The sequence below is a fragment of the Oncorhynchus tshawytscha genome, linkage group LG25 (genome assembly GCF_018296145.1).
Source record: "Oncorhynchus tshawytscha isolate Ot180627B linkage group LG25, Otsh_v2.0, whole genome shotgun sequence".
NCBI classification, from domain to species: domain Eukaryota; kingdom Metazoa; phylum Chordata; class Actinopteri; order Salmoniformes; family Salmonidae; genus Oncorhynchus; species Oncorhynchus tshawytscha.
Window position 1 is genome coordinate 20,901,009 of NC_056453.1, and position 26,288 is coordinate 20,927,296.

Consider the following 26,288-nt stretch of genomic DNA (forward strand, 5'->3'; position numbering starts at 1 on the left):
ACAAACTTCTACAGATGCACAATCGAGAGCATCCTGGCGGGCTGTATCACCGCCTGGTACGGCAACTGCTCCGCCCACAACCGTAAGGCTCTCCAGAGGGTAGTGAGGTCTGCACAACGCATCACCGGGGGCAAACTACCTGCCCTCCAGGACACCTACACCACCCGATGCTACAGGAAGGCCATAAAGATCATCAAGGACATCAACCACCCGAGCCACTGCCTGTTCACCCCGCTATCATCCAGAAGGCGAGGTCAGTACAGGTGCATCAAAGCTGGGACCGAGACTGAAAAACACCTTCTATCTCAAGGCCATCAGACTGTTAAACAGCCACCACTAACATTGAGTGGCTGCTGCCAACACACTGACACTGACTCAACTCCAGCCACTTTAATCATGGGAATTGATGGGAAATTATGTAAATATATCACTAGCCACTTTAAACAATGCTACCTTATATAATGTTACTTACCCTACATTATTCATCTCATATGCATACGTAGATACTGTACTCTATATCATCGACTGCATCCTTATGTAATACATGTATCACTAGCCACTTTAACTATGCCACTTTGTTTACATACTCATCTCATATGTATATACTGTACTCGATACCATCTACTGTATCTTGCCTATGCTGCTCTGTACCATCACTCATTCATATATCCTTATGTACATATTCTTTATCCCCTTACACTGTGTATAAGACAGTAGTTTTGGAATTGTTAGTTAGATTACTTGTTGGTTATTACTGCATTGTCAGAACTAGAAGCACAAGCATTTCGCTACACTCGCATTAACATCTGCTAACCATGTGTATGTGACAAATAAAAATTTGATTTGAAACTGTGTCAAGTTTGTTGTTGATCATTGCCATAGATTGTCAAGCCGATTTAAGTCAAAACTGTAACTAGGCCACTCAAGAACATTCAATGTCGTCTTGGTAAGCAACTCCAGTGTATATTTGTCCTTTTTAGGTTATAAGGTGAATTTGTCTCTCAGTATCTGTTAGAAAGCAGACTGAACCAGGTTTTCCTCTAGGATGTTGCCTGTACTTAGCTCTATTGTTGATTTTTTCCTTAGAAAACTCCCTGGTCCTTGCCGATGGCAAGCATACCCATAACATGATGCAGCCATTACCATGCATGAACATATGAAGAGTAGTACTCAGTGATGTGTTGTGTTGGACTTGCCCCAAACAGCCATTAAACCATTTTAAAGTCCCCATTGGCCTCATGGTGAAATCCCTGAGCGGTTTCTTTCCTCTCCGGCAACTGAGTTAGGAAGGATGTATCTTTGTAGTGACTGGGTGTATTGATACACCATTCAAAGTGTAATTAATAACTTCACCATGCTCAAAGGGATATTCAGTGTCTGTTTTTTATTTTATTTTTATTACACGTCTACCAATAAGCGCCCTTCTTTGCAAGGCATTGAAAAACCTCCCTGGTCTTTGTGGTCGAACCTGTGTTTGAAATTCACTGCTCGACTGAGGGACCTTACAGATAATTTTGTGTGTGGTACAGAGATGACGTAGTCATTCATAAATCATGTTAAACACTATGATTGCACACAGAGTGAGTCCATGCAACTTATGTGACTTGTTAAGCAAAATGTGTACTTCTGAAACGATTTAGGATTGCCATAACAAAGGGGTTAAATACTTACTGACTCAAGACATTTCAGTTCACATTTTTATAAAAATATATATACACATTTCTAAATACATAATATAACTTTGACATTATGGGGCATTGTGTTAAGGCCAGGGACACAACATCGAAATGTTATCCATTTTAAGTTCAGGCTGTAACAACAAAATGTGGAAAATGTCAAAGGGAGTGAATACTTTCTGAAGGAGCTGTATATTTACACAGCAGACAAAAAAAAAAAAAAAAGAAGTCATATGTCGTCCGTCTCTGTCCGCTCTCGTGATGATATCCATCTGCTTAAAATAATCTCCTAAAGAACAGCATATTAGAGAGAGAGGTTAGAAAAATGACAGGTAGAGGAGAAAGAACAGAGAAAGGGTTAACAGAGAAAGGCTTAGGCAGAAGTCATACCTGAACTGTGACCCTGCAGAGACAGTCTGGAGAGGAGAGATGTTCCTCTGTCAGGTGAGATGGGTAGATGACGTAGCACAGCATCAAGTCCTAGAATACAACACACAGACAGGAATCATCCACAATGTATTGATCACATATTTACTAATACTGCAGAAATCAGCACTAAAGCAGTATCCAAATCCATTGGATGTAGTGCTCAATGTTCCTTCAAATTATTTTCTGGGACTGAGCAAATTTCAAATCTGCTGAGCACAAACTTGAACGTTGTGAAAATTCTGTGCAACTTCCAGCGTGCGTTTACTGTAAACACTAAGGCTGTACCCAATTTAAGTTACAGTTTTAACAGAGGCCAAATAGGCTACTGTGGCTATTGATCATAATGTATGCCAACCAGAGTGGTCTACCATAAAAAACAATGGAGAAAATGCATCCCATAACATCTCCCTTTGATCTTAAACAAGGGCATTCTCTCATGACCGCCTATGCGGTCATGAGTTATGGTTATGCCGCACTGGTCTGTGTAGGGGCTGAATAGTGCATGTCAATGCAATAGAATCCTACACCTATACGTTCTGCCTACAACAAGATCTCTTGCATAGTTTGTTTTGTTTCGGTGGTTAATATTGTGTTGATTCTATTACAATTGACAAAGTAAAAGAAAACATTGATAGTGTTAACATGGAAAACTCTCGAAAAGTGGTCACCAACCTTTTCTGAGTCAAGATCATGACTTAAATAACGTAAGCCTATGCAACATTAACCTATAAATGAGGTTTGTGCAGTAGGCCCAATATATTAGCATTGCTTGAATTGCCCTGCCAATGCATGGTTGTTCGGGCCATTTAAAAAATATATACACTGCTCAAAAAAATAAAAGGGAACACTAAAATAACACATCCTAGATCTGAATGAATGAAATATTCTTGTTAAATACTTTTTTCTTTACATAGTTGAATGTGCTGACAACAAAATCAAAATTGGAGGTGAACATACCGGTAATAGATCAGTTGTTGTATTAATTGTGAGGCACAGCTGAGTGAGCATACATGTAAATAATTATCTTTTTATTTTACTGGGCTGATGGTGCCTGCATCTCCCTCAGCGGAGGGAGAGAGCAGCAGATGAGGGTCCGCCTCTCAACATTTCCTCCACAGACAAAAAAGGAATGGCGAAACAAGTAGCACCGCATTACTTCTGCCACATGCACAAATTCAAAAACAAATGTTGTTACTCCTATGAACAGAGAAAGTGAAATATTCCTTGATACTGAATCCTACTACACTGTCTCTGACGCTCGTCGGATGTGGCAGGGCTTGCAAACTATTATGGACTACAAAAGGTAAGCCCAGCCGCGAGCTGCCCAGTGACACGAGCAGATGTGTTGCCATCTACCCTCACCACCTGGGGGCTGCCCGTCAGGAAGTCTAGGACCCAGTTGCAGAGGGAGGTGTTTAGTCCCAGGAGCCTTAGCTTAGTGATGAGTATTGAGGGTACTATGGTGTTGAACGCTGAGCTGTAGTCAATGAATAGCATTCTCACATAAGTGTTCCTTTTGTCCAGGTGGGAAAGGGCAGTGTGGAGTGCAATAGAGATTGCATCATCTGTGGATCTGTTTGGGCGGTAGTGGGGTGGGTCTAGGTTTTCTGGGATAATGGTGATGTGAGCCATTACCAACCTTTCAAAGCCCTTCAGGGCTACAGACGTAAGTGCTACGGGTCTGTAGTCATTTAGGCAGGTTTCCTTTGTGTTCTTGGGCACAGGGACTATGGTGGTCTGCATGAAACATGGGTATTACAGACTCATTCAGGGACATGTTGAAAATGTCAGTGAAGACACCTGTTTGACCATGTCATTTCTGGTCACAACTTGCAGACTTGTTTACGTGTTGCTGTGCGTTTTGTTGCCAACCTATTTTGCTACCTGACAACTTTACGGTTTTTACTTTTTAATATATTTTGTTTTTTTCCCCTCAACTTTTTCACTCTGGACGCTTTATCTGGACATGGTTCGTCAGGACCTCCAACAGCCAAAGCTAAGTAGTAACATTAACATGATGCCTTCTAATTGCAGTCGCTGTACTCATAATATACAGGAGAACGATCGCCATACGGCGAGGATAGCTGTGCTACAAGCCCAGCTTCAGACGCAATCGTTAGGCAAGGGTAATTTTAGTGTAGGAAAGGATGAAACAGCGTCTGTGCCACCAGTAAGTACAGATAGTAGTATAAATCCCCTGGCACAGTCCCCAATTTACAACAAAAAAAATGACGTTTTCATCTTTTGAGCTTCTAGTCATGAAATCTATGCAGCCTACTCAATCATCTTTTATAGCTACTGTTTACAGGCCTCCTGGGCCATATACAGTGTTCCTCATTGAGTTCCCTGAATTCCTAATCGGACCTTGTATTCATAGCAGATAATGTTCTAATCTTTGGTGACTTTAATATTCACATGGAAAAGTCCACAGATCCACTCCAAAAGGCTTTCGGAGCCATCATCGACTCAGTGGGTTTTGTCCAACATGTCTCTGGACCCACTCACTGTCACAGTCATACTCTGGACCTAGTTTCGTCCCATAGAATAAATGTTGTGGATCTTAATGTTTTTCCTCATAATCCTGGACTATCGGACCACCATTTTATTACGTTTGCAATTGCAACAAATAATCTGCTCAGACCCCAACCAAGGAACATCAAAAGTTGTGCTATAAATTCACAGACAACACAAAGATTCCTTGATGTCCTTCCAGATTCCCTCTGTCTACCCAAGGATGCCAGAGGACAAAAATCAGTTAACCACCTAACTGAGGAACTCAATTTAACCTTGCGCAATACCCTAGATGCAGTTGCACCCCTAAAAACATTTCTCATAAGAAACTAGCTCCCTGGTACACAGAAAATATCTGAGCTCTGAAGCAAGCTTCCAGAAAATTGGAACGGAAATGGCGCCACACCAAACTGGAAGTCTTCCGACTAGCTTGGAAAGACAGTACCGTGCAGTACCGAAGAGCCCTTACTGCTGCTCGATCATATTTTTCTAACTTAATTGAGGAAAATAAGAACAATCCGAAATTCCTTTTTGATACTGTCGCAAAGCTAACTAAAAAGCAGCATTCCCCAATAGAGGATGACTTTCACTTTAGCAGTGATAAATTCATGAACTTCTTTGAGGAAAAGATCATGATTATTAGAAAGCAAATTACGGACTCCTCTTTAAATCTGCGTATTCTTTCAAAGCTCAGTTGTCCTGAGTCTGCACAACTCTGCCAGGACCTAGGATCAAGAGATTGACACTCAAGTGTTTTAGGACTTTATCTCTTGACACAATGATGAAAATAATCATGGCCTCTAAACCTTCAAGCTGCATACTGGACCCTATTCCAACTAAACTACTGAAAGAGCTGCTTCCTGTGCTTGGCCCTCCTATGTTGAACATAATACACGGCTCTCTATCCACCGGATGTGTACCAAACTCACTAAAAGTGGCAGTAATAAAGCCTCTCTTGAAAAAGCCAAACCTTGACCCAGAAAATATAAAAAAATATCGGCCTATATCGAATCTACCATTCCTCTCAAAAATTTTAGAAAAGGCTGTTGCGCAGCAACTCACTGCCTTCCTGAAGACAAACAATGTATACGAAATGCTTCAGTCTGGTTTTAGACCCCATCATAGCACTGAGACTGCACTTGTGAAGGTGGTAAATTACATTTTAATGGCATCAGACCGAGGCTCTGCATCTGTCCTCGTGCTCCTAGACCTTAGTGCTGCTTTTGATACCATCGATCACCACATTCTTTTGGAGAGATTGGAAACCCAAATTGGTCTACACGGACAAGTTCTGGCCTGGTTTAGATCTTATCTGCCGGAAAGACATCAGTTTGTCTCTGTGAATGGTTTGTCCTCTGACAAATCAACTGTAAATTTCGGTGTTCCTCAAGTTTCTGTTTTAGGACCACTATTGCTCTCACTATATATTTTACCTCTTGGGGATGTCATTTGAAAACATAATGTCAACTTTCACTGCTATGCGGATGACACACAGCTGTACATTTCAATGAAACATGGTGAAGCCTCAAAATTGCCCTCGCTAGAAGCATGTGTTTCAGACATAAGGAAGTGGATGGCTGCAAACGTTCTTTTAAACTTGGACAAAACAGAGATGCTTGTTCTAGGTCCCAAGAAACAAAGATCTTTTGTTGAATCTGACAATTAATCTTAATGGTTGTACAGTCGTCTCAAATAAAACTGAAGGACCTTGGCGTTACTCTGGACCCTGATCTCTCTTTTGAAGAACATATCAAGACCATTTCAAGGACAGCTTTTTTCCATCTACGTAACATTGCAAAAATCAGAAACTTTCTGTCCAAAAATGATGCAGAAAAATTAATCCATGCTTTTTTCACTTCTAGGTTAGACTACTGCAATGCTCTACTTTCCGGCTACCCGGATAAAGCACTGAATAAACTTCAGTTAGTGCTAAATACGGCTGCTAGAATCCTGAATAGAACCAAAAAATTTGATCATATTACTCCAGTGCTAGCCTCCCTACACTGGCTTCCTGTCAAAGCAAGGGCTGATTTCAAGGTTTTACTGCTAACCTACAAAGCATTACATGGGCTTGCTCCTACCTATCTCTCTGATTTGGTCCTGCCGTACATACCTACACGTACGCTACGGTCACAAGACGCAGGCCTCCTAATTGTCCCTAGAATTTCTAAGCAAACAGCTGGAGGCAGGGCTTTCTCCTATAGAGCTCCATTTTTATGGAATGGTCTGCCTACCCATGTCAGAGAAACTCGGTCTCAACCTTTAAGTCTTTACTGAAGACTCATTTCTTCAGTGGGTCATATGATTGAGTGTAGTCTGGCCCGGGAGTGGGAAGGTGAACGGAAAGGCTCTGGAGCAACGAACCGCCCTTGCTGTCTCTGCCTGGCTGGTTCCCCTCTTTCCACTGGGATTCTCTGCCTCAGCCCCTGTAATAGGGTTAGAGTCACTGGCTTACTGGGGCTCTCTCATACCGTCCCTGGGAGGGGTGCGTCACCTGAGTGGGTTGAGTCACATGTGGTCATCCTGTCTGGGTTGGCGCCCCCCCCTTGGGTTGTGCCGTGGCGGAGATCTTTGTGGGCTATACTCGGCCTTGTCTCAGGATGGTAAGTTGGTGGTTGAAGATATCCCTCTAGTGATGTGGGGGCTGTGCTTTGGCAAAGTGGGTGGGGTCATATCCTTCCTGTTTGGCCCTGTCCGGGGGTGTCCTCGGATGGGGCCACAGTGTCTCCTGACCCCTCCTGTCTCAGCCTCCAGTATTTATGCTGCAGTAGTTTGTGTCGGGGGGCTAGGGTCAGTTTGTTATATCTGGGGTACTTCTCCTGTCCTATTCGGTGTCCTGTGTGAATTTAAGTGTGCTCTCTCTAATTCTCTCTTTCTTTCTCGGAGGACCTGAGCCCTAGGACCATGCCTCAGGACTACCTAAGCTTACCCTAGTAAAACTGACTATCCTACCGATCCTCGACTTCGGCGATGTCATCTACAAAATGGCTTCCAACACTCTACTCAGCAAACTGGATGCAGTTTATCACAGTGCCATCCGTTTTGTCACTAAAGCACCTTATACCACCCACCACTGCGACCTGTATGCTCTAGTCGGCTGGCCCTCGTTACATATTCGTCGCCAGACCCACTGGCTCCAGGTCATCTACAAGTCCATGCTAGGTAAAGCTCCGCCTTATCTCAGTTCACTGGTCACGATGGCAACACCCATCCGTAGCACGCGCTCCAGCAGGTGTATCTCACTGATCATCCCTAAAGCCAAGACCTCATTTGGCCGCCTTTCGTTCCAGTACTCTGCTGCCTGTGACTGGAACGAATTGCAAAAATCGCTGAAGTTGGAGACTTTTATCTCCCTCACCAACTTCAAACATCAGCTATCTGAGCAGCTAACCGATCGCTGCTGCTGTACATAGTCTATTGGTAAATAGCCCACCCATTTTCACCTACCTCATCCCCATACTGTTTTTATTTATTTACTTTTCTGCTCTTTTGCACACCAATATCTCTACCTGTACATGACCATCTGATCATTTATCACTCCAGTGTTAATCTGCAAAATTGTAATTATTCGCCTACCTCCTCATGCCTTTTGCACACATTGTATATAGACTCCCCCCTTTGTTTTCTACTGTGTTATTGACTTGTTAATTGTTTATTCCATGTGTAACTCTGTGTTGTCTGCTCACACTGCTATGCTTTATCTTGGCCAGGTCGCAGTTGCAAATGAGAACTTGTTCTCAACTAGCCTACCTGGTTAAATAAAGGTGAAATAAAATAAAATAAAATACCTGACATGATGACTCCTTGCTGTCCCCAGTCCACGTGGCCGTGCTGCTGCTCCAGTTTCAACTGTTCTGCCTTATTATTATTGGACCATGCTGGTCATTTATGAACATTTGAACATCTTGGCCATGTTCTGTTATAATCTCCACCCGGCACAGCCAGAAGAGGACTGGCCACCCCACATAGCCTGGTTCCTCTCTAGGTTTCTTCCTAGGTTTTGGCCTTTCTAGGGAGTTTTTCCTAGCCACCGTGCTTCTACACCTGCATTGCTTGCTGTTTGGGGTTTTAGGCTGGGTTTCTGTACAGCACTTTGAGATATCAGCTGATGTACGAAGGGCTATATGAATAAATTTGATTTGATTTTGATCTGTCAGTTGGTCAGCACATGCCTGGAGCACACATCCTGGTAATCCGTCTGGCCCCGCAGCCTTGTGTATGTTGATCTGTTTAAAGGTCTTACTCATGTCGGCTATGGAGAGCGTGATCACAGTCGTCCGCAACTGCTGATGCTCTCATGCATGCCTCAGTTATGCTTGCCTCGTAGTGAGCATAGAAGTGATTTAGCTCGTCTGGTAGGCTCGTGTCACTGGGCATCTCGCGGCTGTGCTTACCTTTCCCTTTGTGCTTCCCTTAGTCTAGTCTATAGTTTGCAAGCCCTGCCACATAAGACTAGAGTCGGAGCCTGTGTAGTATGATTCAATCTTAGCCCTGTATTGACTCTTCGTTCGTTGACTCTTCGTTCGTACTCAACTGGTTCGTTGCAGGGCATAGCAGGATTACTTGTAAGCTTCCGGGTTAGAGTCCCGCAGCAGCTCTAACCTTTAGCTCAGTGCGAATGTTGCCTGTAATCCATGGCTTCTGGTTGGGGTATGTACGTACAGTCACTGTGGGGACGACGTCCTCGATGCACTTATTGATAAAGCCAGTGACTGATGTGGTGTATTCCTCAATGTCATCGGAAGAATCCCGGAACATGTTCCAGTCTGTGATAGCAAAACGGTCCTGTAGTTTAGCATCTGCTTCATCTGACCACTTTTTTTTAATAGATTGAGTCACTGGTGCTTCCTGATTTAATTTTTGCTTGTAAGCAGGAATCAGGAGGATAGAGTTGTGGTCGGGTTTACCAAATGGAGGGCGAGCTTTGTATGATTCTCTGTGTGTGGAGTACAGCTGATCTAGAATGTTTTTCCCCTCTGGTTGCCCATTTAACATGTTGATAGAAATTTGGTAGAACTGATTTAAGTTTCCTTGCATTAAAGTCTCTGGCTACTAGGTGCGCCGCCTCTGGGTGAGTGGTTTCCTGTTTGCTTATACAGCTGACTGAATGAGGTCTTAGTGCCAGCATCTGTCTGTGGTGGTAAATAAACAGCCATGGAAAGTATAGCTGAAAACTCTCTAGGCAAGTAATGTGGCCTGCAATTTATCACAATATACTCTACTTCAGGCGAGCAAAATATAGAGACTTCCTTAGATTTCCTGCACCAGCTGTTGTTTACAAATATGCACAGACCCCCCGTCTTACCGGAGTGTGCTGTTCTATCTTGCTGGTTTATACTTGTGTACTATTGTTTGTACAGATGAACGTGGTACCTTCAGGCGTTTGGAAATTACTCCAAGGATGAACCAGACTTGTGGAGGTCTACAATGTTTTTTCTGAGGTCTTGGCTGATTTAATTTGAGGCACTGAGTTTGAAGGTAGGCCTTGAAATACATCCACAGGTACACCTCCAATTGACTCAAATGTTGTCAATTAGCCTATCAGAAGCTTCTAAAGCCATGACAGCACAGTCAATTTAGTGTATGTAAACGTCCGACTTCCAACGATACATGTCAATCTCTCATGGCTCAAAGTAGAGGAGAGATTGATTTCATAACTACTTGTTTCTGTGAGAATGATTGACATGCTGCATGCACCGAGCTGTCTGTTTAAACGACTAGCACACAGCTCAAACACCCATGCATACCCCACAAGACATGCCACCAGAGGTCTGTTTAAACTACTAACACACAGCTCAAACACCCATGCATACCCCACAAGACATGCCACCAGAGGTCTGTTTAAACTACTAACACACAGCTCCAGAACAGACTATGGGACGCGCACAGTACTACATAGAGCCATGACTACATGGAACTCTATTCCACATCAAGTAACTGATGCAAGATTTAAAAAACATAAATAAGGATAAGAGACGCACTCTACACACGTACACATGGATGTGGTATTGTAGATATGATAGTGGCTTGTAGTAGTGGCTTGAAGGAACACAATGTGTGATGAAAAGTGTTATGTAATGTAATATTTAAACTGTATACAACTGCCTTAAATGTTGCTGGACCTCAGGAAGAGTAGCTGCTGCCTTGGCAGGAACTAATGGGGATCCATAATAAACCCCAGGAAGAGTAGCTGCTGCCTTGGCAGGAACTAATGGGGATCCATAATAAACCCCAGGAAGAGTAGCTGCTGCCTTGGCAGGAACTAAATGGGGATCCATAATAAACCCCAGGAAGAGTAGCTGCTGCCTTGGCAGGAACTAATTGGGATCCTTAATAAAAACAAATAGATAATGTTTTGTACACTAAGAACACCTTAATGCTTAGGGTTAGGGTTCCATGACATTGACTGACCAGGTGAATCCAGATGAAAGCTATGATCCCTTATTGATGTCACTGAATCCACTGCAATCAGTGTAGATGAAGGAGAGGAGACAGGTTAAAGAAGGATTTTTAAGCCTTGAGACATGGATTGTGTATGTGTGCCATTCAGAGGGTGAACGGGCAAAACAAAATATTTAAGTGCCTTATAATGGGGTATGGTAGTAGGTGCCAGGTGCACCGGTTTGTGTCAAGAACTGCAACCCTGCTGAGTTTTTCACACTGTGGTAATCAAGAATGGCCCAAGTTTCCTGTGGTAATCAAGAATTGCCCACCTCCCAAAGGACATCTAGCCAACTTGACAACTGTGGAAAGCATTGGCGTCAACATGGGCCAGCAACCCTGTGGAACGCTTAACACCTTGTAGAGTCCATGCACTGACGAATTGAGGCTGTTCTGAGGGCAAAAGGGGGGGTGCAACTCAATATTATAAAAGTGTTCTTAATGTTTAGTACACTCAGCATCTTACTATACCACATACACTAACGATACTAAACTCAGCAAAAAAAGAAATGTCCCCTTTTCAGGACCCTGTCTTTCATTATTTGTAAAAATCCAAATATCTTCACAGATCTTCATTGTAAAGGGTTTAAACACTGTTTCCCATGCTTGTTCAATGAACCATAAACAATGAATGAACATGCACCTGTTGAACGGTTGTTAAGACACTAACAGCTTACAGACGGTAGGCAAATAAGGTCACAGTTAGGAAAACTTAGGACACTAAAGAGGCCATTCTACGGACTGAAAAGCACCAAAGGATCCCTGCTCATCTGCGTGAACATGCCTTAGGCATGCTGCAAGGAGGCAGCGACGGTGGATTTGTGTCCGTACTGCAGATGTGGCCAGGGAAATAAATTCACAAAGTCACAAAGTGCTGTACAGAAACCCAGCCTAAAACCCCAAACAGCAAGCAATGCAGGTGTAGAAGCACGGTGGCTAGGAAAAACTCCCTATAAAGGCCAGAACCTAGGAAGAAACCTAGAGAAGAACCAGGCTATGAGGGGTGGCCAGTCCTCTTCTGGCTGTGTCGGGTGGAGATTATAACAGAACATGGCCAAGATGTTCAAATGTTCATAGATGACCAGCAGAGTCAAGTAATAATAATAATCACAGTGGTTTTCGAGGGTGCAACAGGTCAGCACCTCAGGAGCTAACATCCTACACACTCCATATACCATAATATATACACACAGCATATACTAACTACTGCATAGACTATATACTACACATTACATATACACTACATATACTAACTACTACATAGACTACATACTCCATATACTTACCATAATATACATATACTACACACTGCATATACTAACTATAAACAACTCAATATTAGAAAGGTTAATGTTTTGTCCACTCGGTGTATTTCTACATCTTATTTATATGCACAACAATGTCATCGGTATCTGTCAGGTGAAATGGGTAGATGAGGTAGCACAGTATTAACTACTGGAATACAATACGGTTGATTTATAGTTTCTTAGTTATGAGAATGTATATGTTATTGTGGAGAACATATTTTTGTATTAAGGGAAGATACCGCCATGAATATGCCCCAAGGCTAGGTAGGGGTGTATACAAATAATCCAATTAGAAATAACATTGTAATTCTATGGTGGACTGGACCCAGGTAGTAAGGTGAAGGTGTGTTACCTTGGAAACGTTGCCGGTAATCCTACTGAGAGCAGCCAGAGTCCTCCAGCTGAACGGACGGAGAGCCCCTCCCCTACCCGGCTGGTCTACCTTTTCCACCACCACAGAGTAACTGAGGGAGTGGGATGGAGATACATATTTCACATAAACACTATTTAAACAATTAGTGGATCTCAATGTTAACATACTGTAATTCATACAAACCTTGCATGGTAGAAAGGTGGTCCTTTTCGGTAAAGCACTGCATGGAAGAGAAAATACAGTACAAGGCAATAAGACTAAGAATTATCATAGCATCAAGAATCAACACATCTGAGTGTCTAGTGTTTTATGGTTGGAGGATCACAGTCAACCCATTAAACTAACAGGGAAACAAGATCTATACTGCAAACATTCTCAGTCAACACATTAAACTAACAGGGAAACATTCACAGTCAACCCATTAAACTAACACTGAAACAAGGTCTTCACTGCAAACATTCACAGTCAACCCATTAAACTAACAGGGAAACAAGATCTATACTGCAAACATTCTCAGTCAACACATTAAACTAACAGTGAAACATTCACAGTCAACCCATTAAACTAACAGGGAAACATTCACAGTCAACCCATTAAACTAACAGGGAAACATTCACAGTCAACCCATTAAACTAACAGTGAAACAAGGTCTTCACTGCAAACATTCACAGTCAACCCATTAAACTAACAGGGAAACAAGATCTATACTGCAAACATTCTCAGTCAACACATTAAACTAACAGGGAAACAAGATCTATACTGCAAACATTCTCAGTCAACACATTAAACTAACAGTGAAACATTCACAGTCAACCCATTAAACTAACAGGGAAACATACACAGTCAACCCATTAAACTAACAGTGAAACAAGGTCTTCACTGCAAACATTCACAGTCAACCCATTAAACTAACAGGGAAACTGTACCGCATTCAGTCATCCCATTTAAAAAAAAAGAGATCATGATGAGCAGATGAGACACTTAATTTTTCAGCATGTTTTTACAAAAAGATAGATTTAGAGTTGGATAAACTTGGATAAAATCTAATTTTATTTGTCACATACACATGTTGAGCAGATGTTATTTTGGGTGTAGCGAAATGCATGTAGGACATAGTCATTTAGTTCAGTTACTTTTGCATTCTTGGGAACAGGGACAATAGTGGCCATCTTGAAGCATGTGGGGACAGCAGACTGGGATAAGGAGAGATTGAAAATGTCTGTAAACACACCAGCCAGCTGGTCTGGGCATGTTCTGAGGACGCGACTAGAGATTCCGTCTGGGCCGGCAGCCTTGTGAGGGTTAACACGTTTAAATGTCTTACGTCGGCCACGGAGAAGGAGAGCCCACAGTTCTTGGTAGCTGGCCACAGTTAAAAGAAAAATCTGCCGTTTCCAGCTACAACAGTCATTTACAAGATTAACAATGTCTACACTGTATTTCTCATCAATTTGATGGACAAAACATTTGCTTTTCTTTCCAAAACAAGGACATTTCTAAGTGACACCAAACTTTTGAAAGGTATTGTGAATATCCATACATACATCAATTAATTGGCAAGGGCACTAGAACAGTCTACAATTAATTAATTATTAACTCACTGAGGTCAGCCCCGTACTTCACCCCAGGCTTGGGCACCCACCCCCTGCTGCGGAAGTAATGGTAGGCCATGTATGACGTCTCAAAGTGGGGCTGAACCGACCGGAACATCTCCCACAGCTGGAGCACCGACAATGGCTCCTGAAGAGTAAGTCAGAATAAGCAAGACTCGCACTAAACAAACATGCACCATAACAGCAAAGGCTTTAGTTAATAAGACATATATGTTTATAAGACTGTAGCTTCTTACCTCATTGTAGTAAACTGAAAGGCATCCTAATGCATAGACCAAGAAGAAAGCCTGAAAGAAGTAAATAATGTTCAAAAGATCAGAAAAATACAGGGCAGTCTTAGAGGGAGGAGCCTACTCCTAATGTCTAAAATGGCATCTATCCCATAGATCAATCGTGATCGACTGGTCTATCTCCAAGCCTTTCCTAGTAGATCGCCAAACATTTCTGTAAAAAGCCCAATGATAAAGCCTTGCATTCCTATTTTGTTTAGCTCTGTCTGGTAGCGGTAGGTGCACTTGATTCAGCTGGCCTGCGCACAGGGTAGTCAAAGTGTTCCAATTTTGAACCATTTCGTGTGTCTGAAGGTACAAACTCCGCCTACCGGGCCTGGAGAGCAAATCAAGTGCACTTATAGGCCTACCACTAGCCTATCAAATAGCTCAGATCACCTGCAGCTTCCACGATCCCACAGCGAGGTTGATAGTCAACTACAGCTCCTGACGTAACCTACAATGCATTGGAAAGTATTCAGACCCCTTCCTTTTCTCCACATTTTGTTACGTTGCAGCCTTATCCTAAAATGGATTAAAAATAATAATAATTTCCGTCATCAATCTACACACAATACCCCATAATGACAAAACAAAAACAGGTTTTTAGAAATGTTTGCAAATGTATTAACAAAAAACATAAATATCTTATTTATATAAGTATATGGACCCTTTACTATGAGCCTCGAAATTCCGCTCAGGTGCATCCTGTTTCCATGGACCATCCTTGAGATGTTTCTACAACTTGATTGGAGTCCACCTGTGGTAAATTCAACTTATTGGACATGATTTGGAAAGGCACACACACACACACACACACACCTGTCTATATAAGGTCCCACAGTTGACCGTGCATGTCAGAGAAAATCCAAGCCATGAGGTCAAAGGAATTGTCCGTACAGCTCCGAAATAGAATTGTGTCGAGACTCATACAAAATACATTTGCAAGACTAGTCACCTCCTCTAATTCCGTGGCTCCACCTGCGTCTTGTTTAAGAAACCCAATATCTTGTCTATTTACGACAATGTACGCCAATTATCAAATCAAATTTATTTATATAGCCCTTCGTACATCAGCTGATATCTCAAAGTGCTGTACAGAAACCCAGCCTAAAACCCCAAACAGCAAGCAATGCAGGTGTAGAAGCACAGTGGCTAGGAACTGTGCTCCCTAGAAAGGCCAAAACCTAGGAAGAAACCTAGAGAGGAACCAGGCTATGTGGGGTGGCCAGTCCTCTTCTGGCTGTGCCGGGTGGAGATTATAACAGATCAGCAGATCTGATCAGACCTCACCCCGGCCGGCCTGACCAGAGCTCACCCCGGCCGGCCTGACCAGAGCTCACCCCGGCCGGCCTGACCAGAGCTCACCCCGGCCGGCCTGACCAGAGCTCACACCGGCCGGCCTGACCAGAGCTCACACCGGCCGGCCTGACCAGAGCTCACACCGGCCGGCCTGACCAGAGCTCACACCGGCCGGCCTGACCAGAGCTCACACCGGCCGGCCTGACCAGACCTCACACCGGCCGGCCTGACCAGACCTCACACCGGCCGGCCTGACCAGACCTCACACCGGCCGGCCTGACCAGACCTCACACCGGCAGGCCTGACCAGACCTCACACCGGCAGGCCTGACCAGACCTCACACCGGCAGGCCTGACCAGACCTCACACCGGCAGGCCTGACCAGACCTCACACCGGCAGGCCTGACCAGACCTCACACCGGCAGGCCTGACCAGACCTCACACCGGCAGGCCTGACCAGACCTCACACCGGCAGGCCTGACCAGACCTCACACCGGCAGGCCTGATCAGACCTCACACCAGCCAACCTCACACCAGCAGGCCTGGTCAGACCGCACACCAGCAGGCCTGATCAGACCGCACACCAGCAGGCCTGATCAGACCGCACACCAGCAGGCCTGATCAGACCTCACACCAGCAGGCCTGATCAGACCTCACACCAGCAGGCCTGATCAGACCTCACACCAGCAGGCCTGATCAGACCTCACACCAGCAGGCCTGATCAGACCTCACACCAGCAGGCCTGATCAGACCTCACACCAGCCGGCCTGATCAGACCTCACACCAGCCGGCCTGATCAGACCTCACACCAGCCGGCCTGATCAGACCTCACACCAGCCGGCCTGATCAAACCTCACACCAGCCAACCTCACACCAGCCAACCTCACACCAGCCAACCTCACACCAGCCAACCTCACACCAGCCAACCTCACACCAGCCAACCTCACACCAGCCAACCTCACACCAGCCAACCTCACACCAGCCAACCTCACACCAGCCAACCTCACACCAGCCAACCTCACACCAGCCAACCTCACACCAGCCAACCTCACACCAGCCAACCTCACACCAGCCAACCTCACACCAGCCAACCTCACACCAGCCAACCTCACACCAGCAGACCTGGTCAGACCGCACACCAGCAGACCTGATCAGACCTCACACCAGCCGACCTCACACCAGCAGATCTGATCAGATCTCACACCAGCAGACCTCACACCAGCAGACCTGGTCAGACTTCCGGCGCCGACAGAGATGGCCGCTTCGCGTTCCTAGGAAACTATGCAGTTTTTTGTTTTTTTACGTGTTATTTCTTACACTAGTACCCCAGGTCATCTTAGGTTTCATTACATACAGCCGAGAAGAACTACTGAATATAAGATCAGCGTCAACTCACCATCAGTACGACCAAGAATATGTTTTTCGCGATGCGGATCCTGTGTTCTGCCTTACAACCAGTGCCACGGAATGGTTCCCATGCAGCGACCCAAAAAAACGACTCAGAAAAAGAGGGAAACGAAGCGGTCTTCTGGTCAGACTAACGGAGACGGGCACATCGTGCACCACTCCCTAGCATTCTTCTTGCCAATGTCCAGTCTCTTGACAACAAGCTTGATGAAATCCAAGCAAGGGTAGCATTCCAGAGGGACATCAGAGACTGTAACGTTCTCTGCTTCACGGAAACATGGCTAACTGGAGAGACGCAATCCGAAGCGGTGCAGCCAGCGGGTTTCTCCACGCATCGCGCCGACAGAAACGAACATCTTTCTGGTAAGAAGAGGGGCGGGGGCGTATGCCTTATGGCCAACGTGACATGGTGTGATGAAAGAAACATACAGGAACTCAAATCCTTCTGTTCACCTGATTTAGAATTCCTCACAATCAAATGTAGACCGCATTATCTACCAAGAGAATTCTCTTCGATTATAATCACAGCCGTATATATCCCCCCAAGCAGACACATCGATGGCTCTGAACGAACTTTATTTAACTCTCTGCAAACTGGAAACGATTTATCCGGAGGCTGCATTCATTGTAGCTGGGGATTTTAACAAGGCTAATCTGAAAACAAGACTCCCTAAATTTTATCAGCATATCGATTGCGCAACCAGGGGTGGAAAGACCCTGGATCATTGTTACTCTAACTTCCGCGACGCATATAAGGCCCTGCCCCGCCCCCCTTTCGGAAAAGCTGACCACGACTCCATTTTGTTGATCCCTGCCTACAGACAGAAACTAAAACAAGAAGCTCCCACGCTGAGGTCTGTCCAACGCTGGTCCGACCAAGCTGACTCCACACTCCAAGACTGCTTCCATCACGTGGACTGGGAGATGTTTCGTATTGCGTCAGACAACAACATTGACGAATACGCTGATTCAGTGTGCGAGTTCATTAGAACGTGCGTTGAAGATGTCGTTCCCATAGCAACGATTAAAACATTCCCAAACCAGAAACCGTGGATTGATGGCAGCATTCGTGTGGAACTGAAGGCGCGAACCACTGCTTTTAATCAGGGCAAGGTGTCTGGTAACATGACTGAATACAAACAGTGCAGCTATTCCCTCCGCAAGGCTATCAAACAAGCTAAGCGCCAGTACAGAGACAAAGTAGAATCTCAATTCAACGGCTCAGACACAAGAGGCATGTGGCAGGGTCTACAGTCAATCACGGACTACAGGAAGAAACCCAGCCCAGTCACGGACCAGGATGTCTTGCTCCCAGGCAGACTAAATAACTTTTTGCCCGCTTTGAGGACAATACAGTGCCACTGACACGGCCTGCAACGAAAACATGCGGTCTCTCCTTCACTGCAGCCGAAGTGAGTAAGACATTTAAACGTGTTAACCCTCGCAAGGCTGCAGGCCCAGACGGCATCCCCAGCCGCGCCCTCAGAGCATGCGCAGACCAGCTGGCCGGTGTGTTTACGGACATATTCAACCAATCCCTATACCAGTCTGCTGTTCCCACATGCTTCAAGAGGGCCACCATTGTTCCTGTTCCCAAGAAAGCTAAGGTAACTGAGCTAAACGACTACCGCCCCGTAGCACTCACATCCGTCATCATGAAGTGCTTTGAGAGACTAGTCAAGGACCATATCACCTCCACCCTACCTGACACCCTTGACCCACTCCAATTTGCTTACCGCCAAAATAGGTCCACAGACGATGCAATCTCAACCACACTGCACACTGCCCTAACCCATCTGGACAAGAGGAATACCTATGTGAGAATGCTGTTCATCGACTACAGCTCGGCATTCAACACCATAGTACCCTCCAAGCTCGTCATCAAGCTCGAGACCCTGGGTCTCGACCCCACCCTGTGCAAATGGGTACTGGACTTCCTGACGGGCCGCCCCAGGTGGTGAGGGTAGGCAACAACATCTCCTCCCCGCTGATCCTCAACACTGGGGCCCCACAAGGGTGCGTTCTGAGCCCTCTCCTGTACTCCCTGTTCACCCACGACTGCGTGGCCACGCACGCCTCCAACTCAATCATCAAGTTTGCGGACGACACAACAGTGGTAGGCTTGATTACCAACAACGACGAGACGGCCTACAGGGAGGAGGTGAGGGCCCTCGGAGTGTGGTGTCAGGAAAATAACCTCACACTCAACGTCAATAAAACTAAGGAGATGATTGTGGACTTCAGGAAACAGCAGAGGGAACACCCCCCCATCCACATCGATGGAACAGTAGTGGAGAGGGTAGCAAGTTAAGTTCCTCGGCATACACATCACAGACAAACTGAATTGGTCCACTCACACAGACAGCATCGTGAGGAAGGCGCAGCAGCGCCTCTTCAACCTCAGGAGGCTGAAGAAATTCGGCTTGTCACCAAAAGCACTCACAAACGTCTACAGATGCACAATCGAGAGCATCCTGGCGGGCTGTATCACCGCCTGGTATGGCAACTGCACCGCCTTCAACCGTAAGGCTCTCCAGAGGGTAGTGAGGTCTGCACAACGCATCACCGGGGGCAAACTACCTGCCCTCCAGGACACCTACACCACCCGATGCTACAGGAAGGCCATAAAGATCATCAAGGACATCAACCACCCGAGCCACTGCCTGTTCACCCCGCTGTCATCCAGAAGGCGAGGTCAGTACAGGTGCATCCAAGCTGGGACCGAGAGACTGAAAAACAGCTTCTATCTCAAGGCCATCAGACTGTTAAACAGCCACCACTAACATTGAGTGGCTACTGCCAACACACTGTCAATGACACTGACTCTACTCCAGCCACTTTAATCATGGGAATTGATGGGAAATGATGTAAATATATCACTAGCCACTTTAAACAATGCTACCTTATATAATGTTACTTACCCTACATTGTTCATCTCATATGCATACGTTGATACTGTACTCTATATCATCGACTGCATCCTTATGTAATACATGTATCACTAGCCACTTTAACTATGCCACTTGGTTTACATACTTATCTCATATGTATATACTGTACTCGATATCATCTACTGTATCTTGCCTATGCTGCTCTGTACCATCACTCATTCATATATCCTTATGTACATATTCTTTATCCCCTTACACTGTGTATGACAGTAGTTTTTTTTGGAATTGTTAGTTAGATTACTTGCTCGTTATTACTGCATTGTCGGAACTAGAAGCACAAGCATTTCGCTACACTCGCATTAACATCTGCTAACCATGTGTATGTGACAAATAAAATTTGATTTGATTTGATTTGATCTATCAAAGCCAAACTATGGTTCAGAACAGAGTAGAATACAGAGAAGAGCAGAGTGGATGGTGTCTTACCTCCTCCAGAGTCAGTTGAAGGTACTCTAGCAATCTGAAGGGGTTGACTCTACACACTCTCCTCGCTGTCATCCCTGGCCCTGCTCTGCCCTGCTGGAACACACAGAACCACAAAACATCAGTTAGAAAAATGATCCCAGGGTGGTCTATGTAAGATCCCAGGGCCTCCGACACGTCGCAGTGTTGAGGCTTCACTACTGCCTGGCGTTTGATCCCAGGCTGTGTCACAGCCCGCCAGGACCGGGAGTCCCATTGGATGGCCCACAATTGGCCCAGCATCGCACCAGGTTAGGGGAGGGTTTGGCCAGGGGGGGGCTTTCCTTGGCCCATCGCACTCCAGCGACTCCTTGTTGCGGGCCGGGTGCTTACTAGCTGACCTCAGTCATCAGTTGAACAGTGTTTCCTCCAACACGTTGGTGCGGCTGGCTTCTGGGTTAAGTGAGCGGGTGTTAAGAAGCAGTGCGGCCTGGCGGGTAACGTTTCGGAAGACGCATGACTTGACCTTCGCCTCTTCGGAGCCCGTTGGGGAGTTGCAGCGATGAGACAGAATTGTAACTACCAATTAGATATCACGAAATTGGGGAGAAAAAGGGGGTAAAAAAAAACACGAAACAACGAATAATAATTAAATATATCTAAGATCCCAAAACACATCAGTAACATTATTATTATATTACATGTCAATAAGAACACTGTTAGCAAGGTCTGACACAGTAGGCCTACGCTACACAGAACACAAGGTTCTAGTTTATACAGACCATCACACTGAATAACGAGTCAGACCAGGGTTATTCCTGACCACAAGACCTGACCAGGACAAACTCCTGATTACGACTAGGGCTCAGAGGGTTTCCTGGTTGGGCCACCTGGTCAGGAACAACTTGTGAGAAAATGTGTTAAATGATTTGACCTGATAATTACACTGTACCTTGACAACACTATTCTTCTCTTCCATCACCAGTACATACTCATACCCACGGTCTTCCCCCTGTCGGCCTGCCTCTGTCTGTCTGTCTCTCTGCAGGGTGAGGGTCTCCAGCACGCTGTCCTCCAGGCGACAGCCACAGTCAACCAGCAAGTCATCATGCATGGGGCACCGGACCGTAGACAGGGCCGCTGAGTATATCTGCTGTGGCTCCTGGGGGTACAGCTCAGACAGTGGGTCGAACCCTCCGTCTACTTGACTCCTAGGCCTCTTAGCCTGGGGACACTGACTGTCCTGCTCCCCCTGATCCTCTGGGCTCCAGGAGGCTGTTGCCTGGCCCTGCTGTCCCACTGTCCCTGCCTGCTCTGAGGCCATGTCTTGGGGGTTACCTGCCCCTGCTTCCTCACTCTTGTGAGGGCTGGCTGGGCAGTCATCATTTCCATTTTCCTCTCTGAGCCCTGGCTCCATTGGCTGACAAAGTCTCTGCAGTATCTGATTGACAACCTCCTCTTCCAATCCTTGAGCTAGGAGTACGTCCCGTGCCCAGCTCAAATGCTTCTGGTACCTGGGAGAGGGGAGACAGGTAGACTCATGCGGTGTAACTCGTAGACAGAAATACACTACATGATCAAAAGTAAGAGGACACCTGCTCGTCAAACATCTCATTACAAAATCATGGGCATTAATATGGAGATGATTCCCCTTTACTGCTGTAACAGCCTCCACTCTTATGGGAAGGCTTTCCACCAGATGTTGGAACATTGTTGCAGGGACTGCAGCTTCCATTCAGCCCCAAGAGCATTAGTGAGGTCGGGCACTGAGGTTGAGGCGATTAGGCCTGGCTCGCAGTCGGCGTTCCTATTCATCCCAAAGCTGTTCGATGGGGTTTAGGTCAGGGCTCTGTGCAGGCCAGTCAAGTTCTTCCACACAGATCTTGACAAACCATTTCTGTATGGACCTCGCTTTGTGCACGGGGGCATTGTCATGCTGAAACAGGAAAGGGCTTCCCAAAAATGGAAGCACAGGATCGTCTAGCATGTCATTGTATGCTGTAGAGTTAAGATTCCCCTTCACTGGAACTAAGGGGCCTATCCCTAACCATGAAAAACAGCCCCAGATCATTATTCCTCCTCCACCAAACTTTACAGTTGGTACTATGCATTCGGGCAGGTAGTGTTCTCCTGGCATCCGCCAAACCCAGATTCATCCATTGGACTGCCAGATGGTGAAGCGTGATTCATCACTCCAGAGAACGTGTTTCCACTGCTCCAGAGTTCAATGGTGGTGAGCTTTACGCCACTCCAGCCGACGCTTGCATTGCGCATGGTGATCTTAGGTTTGTGTGATGCTGCTCGGCCATGGAAACCCATTTCATGAAGCTCCCAACACACAGTTCTTGCTTCCAGAAGCAGTTTAGAACTCAGTAGTGAGTGCTGCAACCGAGGACAGGCGATTTTTACGTACTTTAGCACTCCGAGGTCACGTTCTGTGCGCTTGTGTGGCCTACTACTTCTCGGCTGAGCCGTTGTTACTCCTAGACGTTTCCACTTCACAATAACAGCACTTACAGTTGAAAGGGGCAGTTCTAGCAGGGCAGAAATTTGACAAACTGACTTGTTGGAAAAGTGGCATCCTATGACTGTGCCATGTTGAAAGTCACTGAGCTCTTCAGTACGGACCACTGTCATCAACGGATGTGGCTGAAATAGCAGAGTCCACAATTTCGAAGGGGTGTCCACATACTTTTGTATATACCGTTGAAGTAGGAAGTTTACATACACATAGGTTGGAGTCATTAAAACTAATTTTTCAACCACTCTACAAATTTGTTGTTAACAATCTATAGTTTTGGCCATTCGGATAGGACATCTACTTTGTGCATGACAAGTAATCGGTCCAACAATTGTTTACAGACAGATTATTTCACTTACAATTCACTGTATCACAATTCCAGTGGGTCAGAAGTTTACATACACCAAGTTTACTGTGCCTTTAAACAACTTTGAAAATTCTAGAAAATTATGTCATGGCTTTAGAAGCTTCCGATAGACTCATTGACATCATTTGAGTCAATTGGAGGTGTACCTGTGGATGTATTTCAAGGCCTACCTTCAAACTCAGTGCCTCTTTGCTTGATATCATGGGAAAATCAAAAGAAATCAGCCAAGAACTGATTTTTATAAATCAGACCTCCACAAGTCTGGTTCATCCTTGGGAGCAATTTCCAAATGCCTGAAGGTACCACGTTCATCTGTACAAACAATAGTACGCAAGTATAAACACCATGGGACCATGCAGCCATCATACCGCTCAGGAAGGAGTCACCTTCTGTCTCCTAGAGATGAACGTACTTTGTTGCAAAAAGTGCAAATCAATCCCAGAACAACAGCAAAGGACCTTGTGAAGATGCTGGAGGAAACAGGTGCAAAAGTATTTATATCCACAGTAAAACAAGTCCTATATCGACATAACCTGAAAGGCCACTCAGCAAGGAAGAAGCCACTGCTCCAAAATCGCCATGAAAAAGCCAGACTACGGTTTGCAACTGCACATGGGCACAAAGATCGTACTTTTTGGAGAAATGTCCTCTGGTCTGATGAAACAAAAATAGAACTGTTTGGCCATAATGACCATCATTATGTTTGGAGGAAAAAGGGGGAGGCTTGCAAGCCAAAGAACACCATCCTAACTGTGAAGAACGGGGTGGCAGCATCATGTTGTGGGGGTGCTTTGCTGCAGGAGGGACTGGTGCACTTCACAAAATAGATTTTAAAAATCCAAAAGTGGATATTTTGAAGCAACATCTCAAGACATCAATCAGGAATTTAAAGCTTGGTCGCAAATGGGTCTTCCAAATGGACAATGACCTCAAGCATACTTCCAAACTTGTGGCAAAATGGCTTAAGGACAACAAAGTCAAGGTATTAGAGTGGCCATCACAAAGCCCTGACCTAAATCCCATAGATAATTTTTAGGCAGAACTGAAAGTGTGTGCAAGCAAAGAGGCCTACAAACCTGACTCAGCTACACCAGCGGTCAGGAGGAATGGGCCAAAATTCACCCAACTTATTGTGGGAAGCTTGCGGAAGGCTACCTGAAATGTTTGACCCAAGTTAAACAATATAAAGGCAATGCTACCAAATACTAATTGAGTGTATGTAAACTTCTGACCCACTAGGAATGTGATGAAAGTAATAAAAGCTGAAATAAATCACTCTACTATTATTCTGACATTTCACATTCTTAAAATAAAGTGGTGATCCTAACTGACCTAAGACCGGGAATTTTTACGAGGATTAAATGTCAGGAATTGTGAAAAACTAAGTTGAAATGTTTTCGGCTAAGGTGTATGTAAACTTCCGACTTCAACTGTATAGTGTATCATAAGATGAATGCACTAAGTTGCTGTGTGTGAGTGTCTGCTAAATGACTCAAATGTAGAGCGAGGAGAGGAGTGAGATCTGCAAGGCCATGATGCTGGAACTAAAACACAGATCAGAGGTCAGACTGAGGGTTTACACTGATAGTTTAGTTTGTTAAATAACATGCTGCTGTTTCCTGCCATGCTTCCTCTGGTCAACTCTTTCAACTCAAAACATTTCACATGTATCAGAATGTGGACTCTCGTTCTATTCTGATCTATTCCATTGTACTGTATATTCATTCCACTGTACTCTTGTCATAACATACACCTGTCAGCAACGGGTGTGGCTGAAATAGAAGAATCCACTAATTTGAAGGGGTATACACATACTGCTGTATATATAGTGTACCTTCAGAACATTCAGATGAGAGCTACTACTGTTTGTGTCGACTGCTGTAAACATCCAGTCCTGCTCTATCAACAGCTACTTACTTGAACAGGGAAATGACGGGTAGAACTCTCTCACCAAACTCTACAGAGACAGAGAGAGGACACGTTAAGATGGGCCAGTTCTACAACACTGTTGACCAATCCAATAATAGACATGCCTGGAGAGAATGAACAGTTGAATACTCACTTTCCCATTGGTGTGAGATACTGTGGTCTGGTCTGCTTCTTGATAAGATGCCTTTACCAAAGTAACCCTTAATAAAAACATGACAAAGTCTAAATGAGCAGCTCCATGATCTTGGAACAGTACAGAACTCTTTTACTATGGTTGTTACAGAGGTAGTGAGGGACTAGTAACGTTAGCTAGTTTCATCATACTAAAGTTAGTAGGCTCCTCTCAACAGTGAATGTTTATTGAATATTTAGCTAAACAACTGTGTTTATCAACAGAGCCTGCTGGCTGCTACACACCTTGCCGTAGAGAGCTTGTATGTGTTCAGGGTCCCTGACAACGACATGCTGGTTGACCATATCTGCTCTGTAGATTAGGGTCTGCTGCAGCCTCGCACCCACCGCAGCAAGAGGGACAGGAAACGGGGCGTCGTACGCCTCAAACACTCTGGGCCGCCGCTTGGGTGCCTGGAACACCGCATCCGTCATGGCGTTTTAAGTATGAACGTATCTGACAACACATATGTTATTTGCTTCTCCTCTTGTATGGATACGTTACATTACTAGAACAAGCGGCAATGTAAACACACGCTGTTCAATGAGTGTTTCACGAATCCCTTCCGTCGGAACGCGCTGGTACATTACACTTAGTTCCTCACCACACTGAGTGTAAT

General features: G+C 45.1%; 1 protein-coding gene across 2 annotated transcripts; it reads right to left on the reverse strand.

Annotated features, from left to right (window-relative positions):
- Positions 1 to 1,518: 1,518 nt before the first annotated feature.
- tsen2 (TSEN2 tRNA splicing endonuclease subunit) lies at positions 1,519 to 26,260 on the reverse strand. 2 transcript variants are annotated; one of them, XM_024428171.2, is made up of 11 exons: positions 25,915 to 26,260; positions 25,631 to 25,697; positions 25,486 to 25,525; positions 21,633 to 22,194; positions 20,705 to 20,794; positions 14,587 to 14,637; positions 14,339 to 14,477; positions 12,921 to 12,957; positions 12,717 to 12,828; positions 2,067 to 2,156; positions 1,519 to 1,965 (listed from the first exon to the last, which is right to left on the reverse strand). In XM_024428171.2, exons 1-11 carry the CDS (start codon positions 26,101 to 26,103, stop codon positions 1,906 to 1,908), a joined length of 1,437 nt encoding a protein of 478 aa, XP_024283939.1. In that variant the 5' UTR covers positions 26,104 to 26,260; the 3' UTR covers positions 1,519 to 1,905. The 2 variants fall into 2 exon arrangements, with proteins under 2 accessions (XP_024283939.1, XP_024283938.1); XM_024428170.2 differs by having other exon boundaries at positions 20,705 to 20,797.
- Positions 26,261 to 26,288: the final 28 nt, after the last annotated feature.

Bases quoted from the DNA above. Each gene is read 5' to 3' on its own strand.
- tsen2 (XM_024428170.2), bottom strand. From the start codon at position 26,103: ATGACGGATGCGGTGTTCCAGGCACCCAAGCGGCGGCCCAGAGTGTTT. The intron at 14,478-14,586 runs GTAAGAAGCTAC...CTTACTCTTCAG, and splicing joins TTTCAGTTTACTACAATGAG to GAGCCATTGTCGGTGCTCCA. The intron at 12,829-12,920 runs GTTTGTATGAAT...CCACTCCCTCAG, and splicing joins CCACCTTTCTACCATGCAAG to TTACTCTGTGGTGGTGGAAA.